The sequence below is a fragment of the Capra hircus genome, chromosome 3 (genome assembly GCF_001704415.2).
Source record: "Capra hircus breed San Clemente chromosome 3, ASM170441v1, whole genome shotgun sequence".
Taxonomy (NCBI): Eukaryota; Metazoa; Chordata; class Mammalia; order Artiodactyla; family Bovidae; genus Capra; species Capra hircus.
The window spans coordinates 119,695,771-119,716,350 of NC_030810.1; the positions used below are offsets into that span (position 1 = coordinate 119,695,771).

General features: G+C 38.8%; 1 protein-coding gene across 2 annotated transcripts in view; it reads left to right on the top strand.

Annotated features, from left to right (window-relative positions):
• Window positions 1-19,815, top strand: part of TIPRL (TOR signaling pathway regulator) — a 70,250-nt gene extending 50,435 nt beyond the window's left edge. Inside the window, exons 5-7 of one of the 2 annotated variants that reach the window (XM_018046464.1) lie at window positions 13,203-13,298; window positions 16,739-16,801; window positions 17,741-19,815. In XM_018046464.1, the coding sequence (XP_017901953.1) occupies window positions 13,203-13,298; window positions 16,739-16,801; window positions 17,741-17,884 (303 nt within the window). In that variant the 3' untranslated portion in view covers window positions 17,885-19,815. The remainder of the gene's footprint in view (window positions 1-13,202; window positions 13,299-16,738; window positions 16,802-17,740) is intronic. The other variant, XM_018046465.1, reaches the window with a different exon arrangement.

Genomic DNA, 20,580 nt, shown 5'->3' on the forward strand with positions numbered 1-20,580 from the left:
TATTTGGTTGTATATGTATACCACAACTTCTTATCCATTCATCTGTCAATGAACATCTAGGTTTCTTCCATATCCTAGCTATTGTAAATTGTGCACTGCAATGAACTTTAGGGCACATGTGTCTTTATCAATTCCAGTTTCCTCAGGGAATATTCCTAGTAGTGGGATTCCTGGTTCATATGGTGGTTTTTGTCCTAGTTTTTAAAGAAATCTCCATGCTGTCTTCCATAGTGACATATTAGTTTACATTCCCACCAACAATGCAAGAGGGTTCCCTTTTCTCCATATCCTCTCCAGTATTTATTATTTGTAGATTTTTTGATGATGACCATTCTGACTTGTGTGAGGTGATATACCTTTGGGTAGTTTTGATATGCATTTCTCTAAGAATGAGTGATTTTGAACATTTTTTCATCTCTTTATTATCCATCTTTATGTCTTCTTTGGAGAAATGTCTGTTTAGGTTTTCTGCCCACTTTTTGATTGGGTTGTTTGTTTTTCTGATATTGAGCTGCATGAACTGCTTGAACTTTTTGGAGATTAATCCTTTGTCAGTTGTTTCAGTTGCTATTGTTTTCTCCCATTCTGGGGGTTTGTGTTTTCACTTTGCTTATAGTTTTCCTTCATTGTGCAAAAGCTTTTAAGTTTAGTCAGGTCCCATTTGTTTATCTTTGTTTTTATTTCATTACGCTGAGAGGTGGGTCATATAGGTTCATTCTGTGATTTATGTTTTAAGAGTGTTCTGCCTGGTTTCCTCTAAGAGTTCTATAGTTCTTGGTCTACATTTAGGTTTTTAATCCATTTCTGGTTTATTTTTGTTTTTGGTGTTAGGAAGTGTTCTAATTTCATTCTTTTACATATAGCTTCCCAGTTTTCCTAGCACCATTTATTGAAGAAACTGTCTTTTCTCTATTGTATGTTTTTGCCTCCTTTGTCAAAGATAAGGTGTTCATAGGTACGTGGATTTATCTCTGGGCTTTCTATCTTGTTCCATTGGTCTATATTTCTATTTTTGTGCCACTTCCATCCTGTCTTGATGTGTGTAGCTTTGTAGTATAGTCTAAAGTCAGGAAGGTTGATTCCTCCAGCTTTCATTCTTCTTTCTCAAGATTACTTTGGCTGTTTGAGGCCTTTTGTCTCTCCATACAAATTGTGAAATTGTTTGTTCTAATTCTGTGAAAAATATTATTGGTGGTTTGATAGGGATTGTGTTAAATCTATAGATTGCATTTGGTAGTATAGTCATTTTCACATTATTAATTATTCCAATCCAAGAACATGGTATAGTATTCCATCTGTTTGTGTCATCTTCAGTTTCTTTCATCAGTGTCCCATAGTTTTCTGAATATAGGTCTTTTGTCTCTTTAGGTAAATTTATCCCTAAGTATTTTATTTTTTGTTACAGTGGTAAATGGGATTGTTTCCTTAATTTCTCTTCCTGATTTTTCATTGTTAGTATATTGAAGTGCAAGAGATTTCTGTGTCTTTAATTTTGATCCTCTGACTACTATATTCATTGATTTTTATTGTTGTTCAGTTGCTCAGTCATGTCTGACTCTTTGCAACCCCATGGACTGCAGCATGCCAGGCTTCCTTGTCCTTCACCATCTCCTGGAGTTTGCTAAAACTCATGTCCCTTGAGTCAGTGATGACATTCAACCATCTCATCCTCTGTCACCCGCTTCTCCTCTTGCCCTCAATCTTTCCCAGCATCAGGATCTTTTATAGTGAGTTCACTCTTTGCATCAGGTGGCCAAAGTATTGGAGCTTCAGCATCAGTCCTTCCAGTGAGGATTCAGGATTGATTTCCTTTAGAATTAACTGGTTTGATCTCCTTGCAGTCCAAGAAACTCTCAAGACTTCTCCAGCACCACTGTTGGAAAGTGTCAGTTCTTTGGCTCTTAGTCTTCTTTATGGTCCAGAGCTCACATCTGTACATGAATACTGGAAAAGCTATAGCTTTGACTAGATGGACCTTTGTAGGCAAAGTAATGTATCTGCTTTTTAATATACTGTCTAGGTTTGTCATGTTTTTTTTTTTTTTTCCAAGGAGCTAATATCTTTTAATTTCATGGCTGCAGTCACTGTCTAGTCATTTTGGAGCTAAAGATGATAAAGTCTGCCACTGTTTCCATTTTTTGCCCCTCTATTTGCCATGATGTGATGGGACCAGATGTCATGATTTTAGTATTTTGAATGTTGACTCTTAAGCCAGCTTTTTCACTCTCCTTTTTCACCTTCACTAGAGGTTCTTTAGTTCCTCTTTGATTTCTGCCATTAGGGTGGTATTATCTGCATGTCTGAGATTATTGATATTTCTCCCAGTAATCTTGATCCAGCTTGAGCTTCATCCAGCCTGGCATTTAGCATGATGTACTCTGCATATAAGCTAAATAAACATGATGACAGTATACAACCTTGACATACTCCTTTCCCAGTTTTGAACCAGTCTCCATGTCCAGTTCTAACTGTTGCTTCTTGACCTGCATATAGGTTTCTCATGAGGCAGTTAAGGTGGTCTGGTATTCCCATCTCTTAGCATTTTCCAGTTTGTTGTGATCCACATAGTCAGTGTCTTTAGTGTAGTCAATGAAGCAGAAGTAGATGTTTTTCTGGATTTTTTGGTGGCATCTTTAGGGTTTTCTATGTAGAAAATCATGACATATGTAAACAGTGAGAGTTTTGCTTCTTTTCCAATCTCGATTCCTTTTATTTCTTTTTTCTTCTCTGATTGCTCTGGTTAGGACTTCCAAAATTCTGTTGAATAATGGTGACAACAGTGGGAAACCTTGTTTTGTTCCTCATTTTAGAGGAAATGATTTCAGTTTTTCACCATTGTGAACAATATTTGCTGTGGATTTGTCTTATATGGCTGTTATTATGTTGACTTATGTTCCCCCTGTGCATACTTTCTGGAGAGTTTTCATCATAAATGAGTGTTGGATTTTGTCAAAGAATTTATCTGCATCTGTTGAACTAATTATATGGTTTTTATTTTTCAGTTTGTTAATATGATGTATCATATTGGTTGATTTGTGAATACTGAAGAATCCTTCCATCCCTGGGATAAAGCCCACTTGATTATGATGTATGTTCTTTTTATTATGTTGTTGGATTGTGTTTGCTAGAATTTTGTTAAGGATTTTTGCATTTATGTTCATCAGTGATACTGGCCGATAGTTTTCTCCTTTTTGGAGCATCTTTGTCTAGTTTGATATCAGAGTGATGGTGGCCTCTTAGAATGAGTGTGGGAATTTTCCTTTCTCTGTAGTTTTCTGGAAGAGTTTGAGTAGAATAGGTGTTAGCTCTTCTCTAAACTTTTGGTAAAATTCATCTGTCAAGCCGTCTGGCCCTGAGCTTCTGTTTGTTGGAAAATTTTTGATCAGAATTTCAATTTCCATGTTTGTGATTGGTTTGTTCCTATTTTGTATTTCTTTCTGGTTCTGTTTTGAAGGGTTATATATACTTCTGTAAGAGTTTGTACTATCCGAAATGCAGTACTTGGGTGCAACCTCAAGAATGCCAGAATGAGCTCTGTTCATTTCCAAGGCAAACCATTCAGTATCACAGTAATATAAGTTTGTGCCCCAACCACTAAGGCCAAAGAAGCTGAAGTTGAATGGTTCTTTGAAGACCTTCTAGAACCAAAAAAAGATGTCCTTTTTGTCATAGGGGACTAGAATGAAAAAGTAGGAAACCAAGAGATACCTCGAGTAACTGGCAAGTTTGACCTTGGAGTACAAAATGATGCAGGGCAAAGGCTAACAGAATTTTGCCAAGTGAATGCACTGGTTATAGCTAAGACCTTCTTCCAACAACACACGAGACAACTCTCCACATGGACATCACCAGATGGTCAGTACCAAAATCAGATTGATTATATTCTTTGGTTCCAAATTGGGAAAGGAGTACATCAAGGCTGTATATTGTCACCCTGCTTATTTAACTTATATGCAGAGTACATCATGTGAAATGCCAGGCTGAATGAAGCACAAGCTGGAATCAAGATTGCTAGGAGAAATGTCAATAACTTCAGATTTGCAGATGACACCACCCTTATGGCAGAAAGTGAAGAATTAAAGAGCCTCTTGATGAGACTGAAAGAGGAGAGTGAACAAGCTGGCTTAAAACTCAGCATTAAAAGAAATAATAAGATCATGGCATCCAGTCCCATCACTTCATGGGAAATAGATGGGGAGACAATGGAAACAGTGACAAACTTAATTTTGGGGGGCTCCAAAATTGGTGCAGATGGTGACTGCAACCATGAAATTAAAAGACGCTTGCTCCTTGGAAGAAAAGTTACAACCCACATAGACAGCATATTAAAAATCAGACACATTTCTTGGCCAACAGAGGTCCATCTAGTCAAAGCTATGGTTTTTCCAGGAGTCATGTTTGGATATGAGAGTTGGACTGTAAAGAAAGCTGAGTGCCAAAAAATTGATACTTTTGAACTGTGGTGTTGGAGAAGACTCTTGAGAGTCCCTTGGACCGCTAGGAGATCAAACCAGTCGATCCTGAACAAAATCAGTCCTGAATATTCATTGGAAGGACTGATGCTGAATCTGAAACTCTAATACGTGGCCACCTGATGCAAAGAACTGAGTCACTGAAAAGACCCTAATGCTGGGAAAGATTGAAGGCAGGAGGAAAAGGGTACAACAGAAGATGAAATGGTTGGATGGCATCACCGACTCGATGGACATGAATTTGAGCAAGCTCCAGGAGTTGGTGATGGACATGGAAGCCTGGTGTACTACAGTCTGTGTGGTTGCAAAGAGTTGGACCAGATTGAGCAAAAGAACTGAACTTGAAAAATTTGTCCATTTCTTCCAGGTTGCCCACTATATTAACATATAGATTTTGGTAGTAGTCTTTTATGATCCTTTTGTATTTCTGTGTTGTAATTTTACCTTTTTCATTTCTAATTTTAATGATTTGAGTCTTCTTTCTGTTTTTCTTGATGAGTCCAGCTAACCATTTGTCAATTTCAATTATCTTCTCAAAGAGCCAGCCTTTTAGTCTTACTGATCTTTGCTATCGTCTCCTTCATTTCTTTATAATTTATTTCTCCTCTGATCTTTATGATTTCTTTCCTTCTAACTGGATTTTTTTCATTCTTCTTTTGTTAGTTGCTTTAGGTGTAAGGTTAGGTTGTTTGTATGATGTCTCTGTTGTTTCTTGAAGTAGGCTTGTATTGCTATAAACGTCCCTCTAACTGCTTTTGCTCCATCCCGTAGGTTTTGAGTTGTTGTGTTTTCACTATCATTTGTTTCTAGGCCTCTTATGATTTTCTTCATTTCTTCAGTGATCTGTTGGTTATTCAAAAGCGTATTGTTTACCCTCCATATGTTTATGCTTTTCCTAGTTTGTTTTTTTTTTCTGTAGTTGATATCTAGTCTTACAATGTTGTGGCCAGAAAAAAATGCTTGAGATGATTTTGATAACTTACGGTGAATGATGTTGGATCCATGATCTCTGAAGAAGATTTAGCTTTAGAACCAAGGACCAAGCTTGATCACTCAGAGCTGTTGTTCGCAGAAGTTTTATTACAGTGAGAAAGGACAGAGAAAGCTTCTGAGACAGACATCAGGAAGGGGATGGAGAGTGCCCCACTGACTAGGCTTGTCAAGGCTTTACACACTTTTACCAGACTAACTTCCACAACATAAACCTTAAATTAACAAGCTTAGAGGTAACAATAGAAAAATCTTGCCAGACTGGCTCCCACAGCTAGGTTTTAAGATGACAGGATTAGTCAGAGGGTTCTTGATAAGAAGGAGAAAGTGTCCTGGAGCAAGATATATTGTTGTTATATAATCATTAGTACAGAGTTTAAGGAAAAACATACCCTTGAGCAAGATGAGTTGTTTTGTTTAGATCTGGGCTTAAACAAAGTTAGTCTTAAAGATTGTTGTTGTAGTAACAGCTCAGAGTTTAAGATAAAAAGTCTTATGTGACTAAGACAAAGCAGTGTAGAAAAGAAAAACTTTCTCCTCCTTGAGGGCCCTGGACCCTTTTCTCCTTCTCAGGAGCCCCAGACTCCTTCTTATCAACCTACCAAAGAATTAACTCTCTCAATTCCAGTTTTGTTTTTTTTTTTAACCAAGGTTTGATTTATGGCCCAAGACATGTTCTATCTTGGAAAATGTTCCATGTGCACTTGAGGAAGAAGTGAAATTGTTCTGTTGTTTTTGGATGAAATATCCTGTAGATACCAATTAGGTCCAACTGGTCCAATGTATTGTTCAAAGCTTGTTTTTCCTTATTTTCTGCTTATGATCTGTCCACTGGTGTGAGAGGGGTATTAAAGCCCCCCAGTATTACTGTGTTACTGTTGATTTCCCCTTTAATAATTAGTTGTTAGCATCTGCCTTATATATTTAGGTGCTCCTTTTCTTGGGTTGATCCCTTGATTATTATGTAGTGTCCTTTGTCTCTTGTAACAGTCTTTATTTTAAAGTCTATTTTATCTGAGTATTGCTACTCCTGCTATCTTTTGATTTCCTATTTCATGGAATATCTTTTTCCAGCCCTTCGCTTTCAGTCTGTGTTTATCCTTAGGTCTGAGGTGGGTCTCTTGTAGATAGCATATATAGTGGTCTAATTTTTGTATCCATTCAGCCATCTGTTGTCTTTTGGCTAGAACACTTAGCTCATTTACTTTTAAGGTAATTATTAATATGTATGATCCTATTACTATTTACTTATTGTTTTGGGTTTGTTTTTTAGGCCTTTTCTTTTTGTGTTTCCTATCTAGAGAAGTTCCTCTAGCATTTGTTGAAGAGCTGGTTTGGTGATGCTGAATTCTCTTAACTTTAGCTTGTCTATAAAGCTTTTGATTTCTTCTTTGAATCTGAATGAGATCCTTGCTGAATAGAGTAATCTTGGTTGTAGGTTATTCCCTTTCATCACTTTAAGTATACCCTGCTATTCCCTTCTGGCCTGCAGAGTTTCTGTTGAAAAATCAGCTGTTGGCCTTATGGATATCCCCATATGTTATTTGTTGCTTTTCCCTTGCTGTCTTTAATATTTGTACTTTGTGTTTAATTTTTGTTAGTTCGATTAATATGGGTCTTGGCATGTTTCTCCTTGGGTTTGACCTGTATGGTGGAGAAGGAAATGGCAACCCACTCCAGTACTCTTGCTTGGAAAATTCCATGGATGGAGGAGCCTGGTAGGCTACAGTTCATGGAGTTGCAAAGAGTCAGACACGACTTCACTTTCACTTTCACTTATCCTTTGTGGAACTCTCTAGGCTTCCCGGACTTGGGTGGCTATATCCTTTCCCATTTTAGGGATGTTTTCAACTAAAACATCCTTAAATATTTTCTCTTGCCCTTTCCTTTTGTCTTCTTCTGGGACCCCTATGATTCGAATGCTGCTGCTAAGTCACTTCAGTCATGTCCGACTCTGTGCAACCCCATAGACAGCAGCCCACCAGGCTCTGCCATCCCTGGGATTCTCCAGGCAAGAACACTGGAGTGGGTTGCCATTTCCTCCTCCAATGCATGAAAGTGAAAAGTGAGAGTGAAGTCACTCAGTTGTGTCCGACTCTTAGCGACCCCATGGACTATAGCCCACCAGGCTCTTCTGTCCTTGGGATTTTCCAGGGAAAAGTACTGGAGTGGGGTGCCATTACTGGGGTGCTAAATGTTGTCCCAGAAGTCTCAGAGATTATTCTCATTTCTTTTTTATTTTTTCTTTAATGCAGTGTTCAGTGGTGTGTTTTGGCGTGTCTGTGGGATCAGTGGAGAAGGCAATGGCACCCCCTTCCAGTACTCTTGCCTGGAAAATCCCATGGATGGAGGAGCCTGGTGGGCTGCAGTCCATGGGGTCGCGAAGAGTCGGACACGACTGAGCGACTTCACTTTCACTTTTCACTTTCATGCTTTGGAGAAGGAAATGGCACCCCACTCCAGCGTTCTTGCCTGGAGAATCCCAGGGACAGGGGAGCCTGGTGGGCTGCCGTCTATGGGGTTGCACACAGTCGGGCACGACTGAAGCGACTTAGCAGAAGCATGGGATCAGTATGGCTTTGGGGAGCCTGTCTGCTAATGTGCCAGGGTTGTGCCCCTCTTTTGCTGAAGGATTGGCATGAGGTGTCCAGTACTGGAACTTGCTGGGTTTTAGGTGGGGCTTGGTCTTAGTGCTGAGATGGAGGCCTTTGGGAGGGCTCTCACCTATTCATGTCCATGGGGTCAGGAGTTTTGGTGATCCAAAGTCCCAGGAGTCAAGTCTCCTGAATCTGGGGTTCAGGTCCAGTCCCTTACAATACCATCAAGATTTCACAGTCCACATAGCACAGAAGACAAATGCCTAGACTAATTGTAAAACAGCCCTTAACAGCCAGGAACACCCAAAGAGAGTCACACGCTGACATAGGAAAAAGGAGAAGGAAGACGAAGAAAAGGGGGTGAAGAAAGGCTATGAAGAGGAGTCAAAAGACAGCAATCAAGCTAATAATCAACCCCCTAAGTGAAAATTGATACTAAAAATTAGTCTCTTAAAGATACAAAATTAAAAACAAAAAATAAACAAAAGTCAGAAACATGGAATTTATTTTAAAAATAGAGTGTTTTTTTATGGAAAAAGTAGGTTATAAAAATAAAAGTTAAAGAATTAATAAATAACCCTATTAGGACAACATGAGAAAATAATTTTTTTAAAGGGGGAAAAAAACCAAATATATATAGAGAGAGTGGTGGTGAGAGGAATGTCCAAATGATTCTTCCATTTTCCTGCTCCAGTCAGTTTGCCTACCCAGAAAGTCCTCCAGTATTTCTAGAAAGGTCTTGACCTGTTGTGGGCATCTTCCCTTGCTCCAGTTTGTATTTATTCTCAAAATCTACAGTTGCCTTTAAAGCTTACGGTCTCAGGCTTAGAGTGGAAATGTAAACCATTGCACCTGCCACTGCCGGGGAAGTTTCTCCCTCTTCCCTTTGCTTATACAGCCACTGGGGTTCTGCTTTGGTTTGGAGCCCACCTCTCCTTATAAGGTGTCTTACCTCTGGAAAAGGTCAGTTTTCATTCTGATCCTAAAGAAGGGCAATGCCAAAGAATGTTCCAGCTAGTGTACTATTGAGCTCATTTCACATACTAGCAAGGTAATGCTCCAAATCCTTCAAGCTAGGCTTCAACAGTATGTGAACTGAGAATTTCCATATATAAAAGTTGGATTTAGAAAAGGCAGAGGGACCAGAGATCAAATTACCAACATCCACTGGATCAGAGAAAGCAAGAGAATCCCAGAAAAACATCTACTTCTGTTTTATTGACTATGCAAAAAACCTTTGACCTTGTGGATCATAACAAACTGTGGAAAATTCTGAAAGAGATGGGAGTGCTGGACCACCTTACCTATCTCTTGAGAAACCTTTATGCAAGAAAAGAAGCAACAGTTAGAACTGGAACATGGAACAATGGACTGGTTCAAAATTGGGAAAGTAGTATGTCAAGGCTATGTATTGTCACCCTGCTTATTTAACTTACATACAGAGTATATCATGTGAAATGCTGGGCTAGATGAATCACAAATTGGAATCAAGGTTGCTGGGAGAAATATCAACAACCTTAGATATGCAGATGATACTATCCCAATGGCAGAAAATGAAGAGGAACTAAAGAACCTCTTGATGGAGGTGAAAAAGCAGAGTGGAAAAGCTGGCTTAACACTCAACATTAAAAAAAACAGATCATGGCATTTAGTCTCATCACTTCATGGGAAATAGGCGGACGAAAAATGGAAATAGTGACAGACTTTATTTCCTTGGCTCCAAAATCTCTGTGGACGGTGACTGCAGCCATGAAATTAAAAGAGACTTGCTCCTTGGAAGAAAAAGCTGTGACAAACCTAGATAGCATATTAAGTATAGTCAAAGGTATGGTTTTTCCAGCAGCCATGTAAAGATGTGAGAATTGGACCATAAAGAAAGCTGAATGCCAAAGAATTGATGCTTTCAAACTGTGGTACTGGAGAACACTCTTGAGAATCCCTTGGATAGCAAGGAGATCAAACCAGCCAATCCTAAAGAAAATCAACCCTGAATATCCCTTGGAAGGACTCATGCTGAAGCTGAAGCTCTAAGACTTTGGCCACCTGATGTGAAGCGCTGACTCATTGGAAAAGACCCTGATGCTGGGAAGAATTGAGGACAGGAGGAGAAGGGGGCCACAGAGAATGAAATGGTTGGATGACATTACTGAATCAATGGATGTGAGTTGGAGCAAATTCCGGGAGACAATTAAGGACAGGGAAGCCTGGCATGCTGCAGACCATGGGGCTGCAAAGAGTAGGACACGACTTAGCGACTGAACAAAAACTGCTTGTAAGTCTCTCTCCATTGTCTGTCATTCGCCTAGACACAAAGGGGTGAAAATAGGAGCTTATTAGGGCTCACTTGCTCAGTTGTGCTGGGATGGGGGAGGGGTACAGCAGATGTTGTTAGGGTGTGTGAGGAGTGCTCACCACAGCTGGTTCTTGCTTGGTCTCTGCAGGAGGTCCCCAGTCTGAGGCAAGTTGTGCGCTTCCCCAGGGGAGTTGGTCTTGGTCCTTGGCAGAGTCGTGCTGCTCAGGCTCCCAGGAAGACGTGGGTAGCAACCCTTAGCCGCTCACAACTTGGCGGTAGTTGCAGTCTCTGGGGTCGGGACCTTATTGGCCCTCTACCTTCCACCTCTGGCATTTGCACCTGCCTCTCTGCCTCTGGGGCCATAGACCACTGCCATCTTGCCCCCATTTGGCATTCACCTGGATTGTGTCCTTTTTTCTGTGAGCGTGCAGAGCTAAAGCGAAGCATTATAGTTTTCCCATGGGAATGATCTTTTGCTTCTCTGACATTTTCCCAGGTCTGTCTCTGCCGTGTCATGTTAACGCCCCCAGAGTATCTTCATGGCAGTCAACCCTGATCCCTTCCCTGAGGACCAATCCCCAAGGGCTGTGCCTCTGCACCCAGCCCCTACTCAACTGTGGGGAGATGTGAGTGTGAGCTGCTTCTTGGCTGGAAAGTGCCAACCAGTGCAATCTCTGTGGTGAATTTTCTCCAGTTTGCCTTCAGAGCACTTGGCTTGCTGTGTTCCCCTCTGAGGTTCTGAAGCTTCCCCCTGACCCCGCCTATGAGGGGGTTTCCTAGTGTGCAGAAACTTTTCCTCTTTCATAACTCCCTTCCGGGGGCTCAGATCCCCTCCCGCCCAGAACTCCTTTGTCTCCATTTTTGTTTTTATCTTTTGCCCTGCCTTATTCTGAGGAGATTGGTTTGCCTTTCTGAAAGTCTGGGGCCCTCTGTCTGCGTTCAGAAGATGTTCTGTGGGAATTATTACACATGCAGATGAGTTTTTTGATATATTTGTGGGGGAGAAGGTCATCTCCCCGTCCTATTCCTCTGCCATGTTAAAGGTTCCTCCTCTGAGTTTTCTTAAATCTCATTAAGTTTCTTCACAATAGCTACTTTGAATTCTCTATCAGTTAGATTGAAATATTCTGTGACTTTAAGTTTGGTTTCTGGAGATTTGTCATTTTCTTTTTGTGGTGTAGTATTACTATGGTTTTTCATGGTGCTTGGTGAAGTGCTTCTCTGCTGGTGTGTTTAAATAACAGGTTAAAAGTGAGAGTGCTTTCTTTTGTTGTCTGTTAGGTGGCACTATTGACTTCTGTCCCTCTTGACTTCCTTGGTGGCTCAGATGGTAAAGTGTCTGCCTATAATGCAGGAGACCCGGCTTCAGTCCCTGGGTCGGGAAGATCTTCTGGAGAAGGAAATGGCACCCCACTCCAGTATTCTTGCCTGGAGAATCCCATGGACAGAGGAGCCTGGTGGGCTGCAGTCCGTGGGGCTGCACAGAGTCGGACACGACTGAGCGCCTTCACTTTCACTTTCAGGTGACACTGTAACACAGGTTTCGGTTTCTCTTGGCTGTGCTTCTTCTGTTATATTTGAGAACTGGTGCTTTCTGTGCTTTGTGAGAGGTATGGCTCTGTGCCTTCTTTGGCTCTTCTTGTGCCTCTGGATTAGCTACTGCTTTGCTTCTGTTGGAGCTGCTGTGTCATGGGGATGGTGGGCTTTCCCTCGTGTCTGGGATCCCCTGAGACATAGGCTCTGCTCTGGGAGGAGGATGGGGAAGCAGGAGGGGAGCAGGGTTGTGCAGTCACCTCCACCATGTTGGGTGTTGTAAGTGTCTTGGGCTCTGCCATTGCAGACTGGGGGGCAGGTCTTTGAGTATGTCAGCTGCTGGAGGGACAGAGTCCCAGGCCCCACTGCTATTGCTTCCCTGTCGCCTGTGCCCACAGGAGCTCCCACACTCAGGACACCAAAGTCATGTGTGCTGCTTCCCTGGCTGCTGGGGTTTCTGAAGCTGTGGGCTCAGCTGTCACAGACCTAAGGCTGGGATTGCAGGCACGGACTCCGCTGTTGCTTTGGTTCTGCTTCTTCCATATGTTCCAGTACACCCACCAGTAGATGTATAGATGTGTGGAATTCTCCAATGACCTAATGAGTTGGGCACAGGTATACTTTTGCTGAGTTGTGGATGTTTTGCAGGTTGTAGATTGAAGGGGAGAAACAAAGGTAACCTTGTTTCTGACAGCATTCCTATGAGGTTTAAAGACCTGAAGACAACACACCCTATCCATCCCCTCCCTTCCTGACACCAGGACCCACACTCCACTTATTCTGACTTTCTCCAGTGGTAATACTGGAAAACGGAAACGTGCAGATGTGACACAGGTCAGAGATGTTAAGAACATGCTATAATGATCTCGTAAACCAGACCTTGGCAGTCTAAGATAGTAAATACTCAATCGGTTGCGTTGAATTAGACCATACCATTAAAGGCCTCTTGTCTTTATGTAAAGTTAATGAAAGATGAGTAGCAACAAAGAACTAGGTTGTTTTCTCATTTTTATATTACTGATATTGTCATTTACTATAAGTGTCTTCTTTTTATGGTGTACATTATAATTTTCATATTATTTAGGTACATTTTAAGTGTTTAACCTCATTTTCTTTTGACCTAGAAAAACTATTTTTCTATTATAGGAAGCTGTTTATGTTATGTTACATAATATAAACAGGTTTTCAGCTTTGGTTGGAACTAGGGCAAAAAACTTCTAGTTGAGAGAGTTTGTGCCTTAAAATTTTTTTTCTTTTAGCAGATTAATACAATTTTAATTTTCATTAAAATGTTGATATACTTTTTTTCTTTTCCAGAGAGTAATGCCTTCTAGCTTTTTCTTGCTGTTGCGATTTTTCTTGAGAATTGATGGGGTGCTTATTAGAATGAATGACACAAGACTTTACCATGAGGTATCTCTTCTTATCTAGTGAATATACTAGTTAATATTGGGCTTGTCCATGTTGTTATGTTGTCAGTCTGAGAGTTTGGAATTCAGCAGTGCTTTATACTATATGGTCATCCATCTAACCTTGAAGATTGAGTGTTTCGCATTCACTGTTGACTGCGCAGTTATCAAAACATTACATCTTCTTTTCCAAAAGTTCTAGTAGCTGAAAATGTTTTTCTAAAAGACATTTCCATTAAGGGGAGCCTAATGCTTTTTTAAAAGAATTGTGTTTACTCTGTTTAATCTGTTTAAGAAAACTATCCCTTAACTCTTACTTTTTTTTTTTTAATAGTATGTGTGGTTTATGTGCTCTCCTGATATTAGAAATATCAATCACATAGCCTCCAGAAATTTGTGTCATCCCATCATTTTAATAGTTGTTTTAATGCTTGGAAATTCTGTATTCTATTTCAAGGAATTGTTAACTTACAAGATTCTTAAAAAATAAGAAAGTATAGGGAGGCTTAATTGAGTAATGAAAATTAATTGAGTAATAAAAATTCTTCTAGTAGCTTATAGCAGCCTATCCTTTTTTAATGAATTTTTGACATCAGATTTGTGATCATACAGAATGATAAATAAAAGAAGAGACCACCAGAATGACAAATGAGAGAAGAGACCACCAGTATCAGTCATGGTAGTTGTAGTAATAGTTAACTTTTCTAACAATCCTGTAAAATAAATATTATTATTATCTCTGCTTTATAGTTGAGGCAACTAAGGGAAAGAAAAATTAATTAAATTGCCTAAGTTATACAATTAATAGGGCTTCTCTGATAGCTCAGTTGGTAAAGAATCCACGTCCAATGCAGAGACTGGAGTTCAGTTCGTGGGTTGAGAAGATCCACTGGAGAAGGGATAGGCTACACACTCCAGTATGCTTGGGCTTCCCTTGTGGCTCAGCTGGTAAAGAATCTGCCTGCAATGCAGGAGACCTGGGTTCCATCCCTGGGTTGGGAAGATCCCCTGGAGAAGGGAAAGGCTACCCACTCCAGGATTCTGACCTGGAGAACTCCATGGACTGTACAGTCCACGGGGTTGCAAAGAGTCGAATGTGACTTTCACTTTTTTTCATACAATTAACAGGTGGCAGAACTGGGATTTGAACCCAGTAAGATAGAATTGGATTGGTATTTTCCGTTTTTTTTTTTTTTTTTTTTTCGGCCACACTGTGTGGCCTCTGGGATAGCTCCCCAACCAAGGATTGGAACCCCCACCCCGGCTACCTTCAGTGGTAGAAGCTTGGAGTCTTAACCACTAGATCACCAGGAAAGTTCCTGGATCTTTTTCTTTTCAAAAGTGATAGCAAAGTACTAAAAATAAGCTACATTTTCAGTTCAGTTCAGTTCAGTCGCTCAGTCATGTCTGACTCTTTGCGACCCCATGAATCGCAGCACGCCAGGCCTCCCTGTTCATCACCATCTCCCGGAGTTCACTCAGACTCACGTCCATCGAGTCCGTGATGCCATCCAGCCATCTCATTCTCGGTCGTCCCCTTCTCCTGCTGCCCCCAATCCCTCCCAGCACCAGAGTCTTTTCCAATGAGCCAACTCTTCTCATGAGGTGGCCAAAGTACTGGAGTTTCAGCTTCAGCATCAGTCCTTCCAAAGAAATCCCAGGGTTGATCTCCTTCAAAATGGACTGGTTGGATCTCCTTGCAGTCCAAGGGACTCTCAAGAGTCTTCTCCAACACCACAGTTCAAAAGCATCAATTCTTCGGCATTCAGCCTTCTTCACAGTCCAACTCTCACATCCATACATGACCACAGGAAAAACCATAGCCTTGACTAGACAGGCCTTAGTCGGCAAAACTCCCTCAGAAAAAAATGAAATTTGCATTTTTAGAAATGTTTGCACTTTAGCTCAGAAATGTTTATTTCTTTTCAGGGTTTATCCTCAAAAAGATTCTTATATACAGTAACCCACAAATTTTAATTAGGCAGATGTATAGAGGTGTGTGTGTGTGTGTGTGTGTGTGTGTGCGTGTGTGTGTGTGTATATATGTATTCATGGAAATGCTATTGTTTGTAACAGTTCAAGGATCTGGAGTGGGTTGCCATTTCCTTCTCCAGGGGATCTTCCTGACCCAGGAATCGAAACCCAGGCTTCCCACATCTAGTCAGACACTTTACCTTCTGAGCTACCAGGGGAGCCCCAAAGGAAAGAAGGAAAGTGCTTTAATAACCATTGAATGAATATTGATTAAATGGCCATTTATATCCTGTTAACCTGCAACAAATAGACTGCCAGATATTTCTCCAGCAAAATTCGATTTATTCAGGATCAGTAGAAAATTGCAGTTTGGGATCTGTAACCATGGTGAGCCATGTGCAAGTCCCTGCATGGCAAGGGAAGGAGAATACTTTTATACACTAGAAAAGGAAGGTGGGAGGGCTATAGGAAAGAGAGTCCATGGCTTTCCGTTGGCTGATTCCTTCCCAGAAACTAAGAGGAATCTTGCTTTTTTTTGTTGGGCTTTGCTATGGTTGCAGGATGTGAGAGCTTCCTGTTTTAGTCTCCAAACTGTATTTAATTGAGGTTTCTATTTTTAATTTTTTGCAATTCATATAGTAGAAAATATACAACCATTAAAATTAGTGGTTGATTTGAAGAGATGGACAAATTAATATTGACTTTTAAGGTGCAAGTATGAATATAGGATTTTCTGGAGAGATTTCTAAATGTTGAGGATAGTGTTATCTATAGAAGTTGTGATTGTTGATGATTTATACTATGTTTATATTATTTGATTTTTTTTTACAATGAGCATCAATCTTTTTGTTGATATAGAAGATTGAAACTTAAAGGGAATGTAATCTTGTGATTTTTTTCTCTTATTAAATAATGTTTTACCAAAAAACAAATTGTAATTGTTTTCTAAAACCTCCCTTTAAATGTCTTAAATGGGAAAATTGAAGTATAGAAAAAGTGACTATAAATAAGCAATTTAACAAATTTTTAGAAATAGGAAAGAATAAAACTTGTTTAAGCTTTTCTTTATTTTTGAATATAAGGGTAGCCACAGTTATGTAGGTAGATGCTAGTATAACTTAAGGAAAAGGTGTGGGTCCAAACTTGAAATGATATTTAAATCTCTTACATATTTCGTTACAAATATATACATTTTCTTTCAGAGTAAAACCTTGGCTTGTGTTTCTCTTACATGACAATTATTAAATATGTTTACATACGTATATCTGATATTACTGTAATTTATACAGGTTGGAATTAATAATTCAGAATTCTTGAATTAGTTATCTCACTGTAGAATAGATGGTCTCATCAGACTTAATGCTACTTTTACAACCTGTTCTAAAATGTAGGCAATTCTATTTAATAGGAAGGATTTTGTAAATCAATATACATAAATTTATTGCTATTTTTTTTTATTTTTAAATATAGGCTGACAAGACCTACATGTTACGAGAATATACATCACGAGAGAGCAAAATTGCTAATTTAATGGTACAGTATTTAAATATCAATTTTTAAAAGTTAAGTTTTAATGTTTTATTTTAGGTATGGTATCCTCCCATGTCCCACCCATCCACCAAACCTGTATCCCTAAATCCATTCATTTACCTAATAGGTAGGTAAATCCTGCTGAAGTGTATTTTTTCTGGTACTCACCTCAATTACAGTTAGAGTTGTTAGGTATATTAGTCATCATCCAACCCAATTTCCATTTGTATTCTGGAAAAACTGAGAGCCAAAGGTGTGACTTACTCTAGCTCTTTGAACTGGTAGTGGAGCTGCAATAGGATGTTCTTTCTACTACTTATTTTGGGGGGCATAATACCCCCCTCCTTTTTTTGCTCCCCTGGAGTTTGTAAAGAGCTTCTGCAAGTCTATAGGAGTTAATAATGGCTTGTTTAAAAAGTGATACCTTCCCGCTAAGTTGATATTTTTTAAATTCACCCTTAGTGCTTATTTCTATCTGTATGCATTGGGTTGGCCAAAAGGTTTGTTTGAGTTTTGATGTTAAGATGTTATGGAAAAATCTGAATGAACCTTTTGGCCAACCAAATAGAATATATATGAGTTAGAAAATTTACTTAGAGTCTATTGGAGACTACATATTGGCATCTAACTAAAGACTGGTGCTTTCAGGATACAAAAATAACTGGAAAAGGGAATTGGAATAAGATATATTAAATTCTTAGAACATTTAATGGTGCATTATAAGTGACATCTCCCTATGATTTTTGAGGAAACCCTCTAGTAACAGACTAAATGAGTCAGTAACAAGAGATATTATTAGGAGTACCTAATGATGTTCCTTATATACATATATTGTACCTCATTTTAAAATTGTCATGCTTTAGGAATGCTTGAACCAAAGCATTTCCAAAATTATCATTGTAGTAACTTCATGTATGCTAATATGATTTATGTATTTCCTAGCATGTTTCACCTTCCCTCTTCACGGAACCTAATGAAATATCACAGTATTTACCAATAAAGGAGGCAGTTTGTGAGAAGCTAATATTTCCAGAAAGAATTGATCCTAACCCTGCAGGCTCAAAAGAATGTACACCTGTGGAATAGAATGTGTTATGACATATATTCACTGTGGAATCTGACTGGCTATTTGGAGGGGGGTATTTTTATTTTGAGAATTAATTGCCTTGTCTATGTGCAGATTTTCTGTAACCTTAAAGGAAAAAAAAAATAAAGGATTGTTGCAGGCAGATTCCACTCAACTGCTGTTTGTACCCTGTCTTCAAATCATATTCCAGGAATTTATATTCTCTGAAATTAAGTTCAGATTTCTAAATTGTAACAAAGCAGAGTCTCACTAAGAAGAAGGTGATGTGTGTATGTCTCTGAAGGAGTGAGCACAACCTGCGTCTATCATGAAACGCTATCTTCTACCATGAGGAGAGGTTATTTTAAGTCACTCAATCATAGCACCTTGTTGCTTTCATTGGATTCCTCATCACATACATTGATATAGTTTAGTAGCTCTTTACTTAGGAAATTGATCTGTGCCCAGGAATTTAAAAAAAAATTATCCCTTAAATTTTAAGTTGGCTTTTGAAGTTTAAAGAAAGTCAAACATAGAACCAAATAAACTATATTTTTGGATAGCATAAGGTGTTATGTCGATGGAAACACACAAACGTGGTTTGCCACTAATAGCTAGGGTGTCAGAGCTGTCTCCTTCCATCTTTAGGTGCTTTTTCTGTATTTGGTACTATTTGTACTGACATGTATTCTACTTCCATCTTCCATTGGATATTGAATTTGATATTAGTCCTAAAAAGTTTGAATTAAAGTGGATTATTTTAAGTAAACATTGCATCAACCCCTAAAGCAATCAGATTAATTTTCTGCTTAAAATATTTGAAGAGTAGCTGTGGAAGAGGAGGAGGAGGCTTATTTTAAAGTCTAAAAGCCAGTTTTTCATTTTTTTAAGATTCATGTTTATAATGTTACAGGGGATCCAGGAAAGTGTAATTAATTAGGACAATGCCTCAGTAGTATGGAAAGTACACAGAGGTAAATTAAAAATCCATTTGGTTATTTTGATGATGACCTTTGAATATTTTATATTCTTTTCTGCCTTTCTGAATGATCTCCATAAAGTAGAAAGTAGTTATAAAGCACCATGTAAGAAATTATTTTAAATGGATTTTAAAAAATATTTTATTTACAGAGCAGGGGAAAAGAATTACCCTCCCCCACCAACTGTTTCTAGTTTGAAATAACTATTGTACATATTTCCACTTGATGCATAAGTCATTAAAGAAGAATATTTAAGTATTAGAAAGACTCTTCAGGTATTAGCCTGAAGATAAATTTTAGGGAAACAAATACAATTGGATATTCATCATTGCTCAGACTCTGGTGTGTTGTGTGTATTTTTTTTTTGCTGATTTTATTAGCTAAATTTAGTCACAAATAATTTGTGTATTTGTGTTCTGCTTCATCAACCTGCAAGGTATAAAAGAATCAGGATTTTTTTGGCTATGAGAAAACACATGACATACTCACTGTATATTAAATATATCTGTACTTAGTGTTTCCTCCTAGGACAGAAAAGTGTATATTTTGTACTCTGCTTTCTGTTTATTTGCCATGCAGATTTGAACAGAACAGACTCTTTAGTTATACGAATTATAAAAAATGGAAAGCTTAAGAATATTCATGAGTTGAATTAGTTGAGGTTTCTGGGTAACAACATATTATACATATATTTTTAACTTAATTCAGATATCTTAGTCACAAAATAAGTCTTAGATTACTTATTTTGAGAATCCATTATTAAAAATTGTAGAATTGATCTTTTTTAGAGGGTGGGAGGTGGGTAGGATGAGGTGAATGGATAAACTTATAAAAACTTCATTAGCTTATTCCTGTGGAGAATACCAAGAAAACTTGTATTTGCCCATTGCTAAACAAGACCTATACCATTTTATATTTATTGTTCCAAGTGTCTTTTTGTAAGAATAGAATAAATAATAAGTAATTACTGATCTGTGTTTTGCTATTTCATTTTTTGCTATTTCAGTTTTTCTTGAAACTTAATTAAAAATGGTTTGGTGTACCTTTCTTGTTTGTGCTTTATATATATATTTAAATATTTATTTATTTGACTACATTGGGTCTTAGTTCTGTGGCACTTGGGCTCCAGAGTGTGTGGGCTTTAGTAGCTGTGGCATGCGGCCTTAGTTGCTCCAAGACATGTGAGGTCTCAGTTTCCCGACCAGGGATCAAACCTGTCTGTGTCTTCCGCACTGCAAGGCAGAGTCTTAACCACTAGATCACCAGGGAAGTACCACACTATAAATGTTTGTGGTAATGTATCATTCCATTTCATTTTAAGTACTATACATCCTATATGGTATTAGATACAGGGATCACAATATTGAAGAAGATAGTCAGCCCTCTGCTGGTTCGACATCTGCAGATACAGCCAACCATGGATCAAAAATACTGAAAAAGAATTTCCAAAAAGCAAACCTTGAATTTGTTGTGTACCTGCCAGCTATTTACGTAGCATTTACTTTGTACTTAAAACTATCTACATAGCCTTTACATATTATAAGTATTTAGAGATGACTTAAAATGTATGGGAAGATACGTGTTAAGTGAAGTCGCTCAGTCATGTTCAACTCTTTGCGACCTCATGGACTGTAGCCTACCAGGCTCCTCTATCCATGGGATTTTCCAGGCAAGAGTACTGCAGTGGGTTGCCATTTCCTTCTCTAGGGGATCTTCCCAACCCAGGGATCAAACCC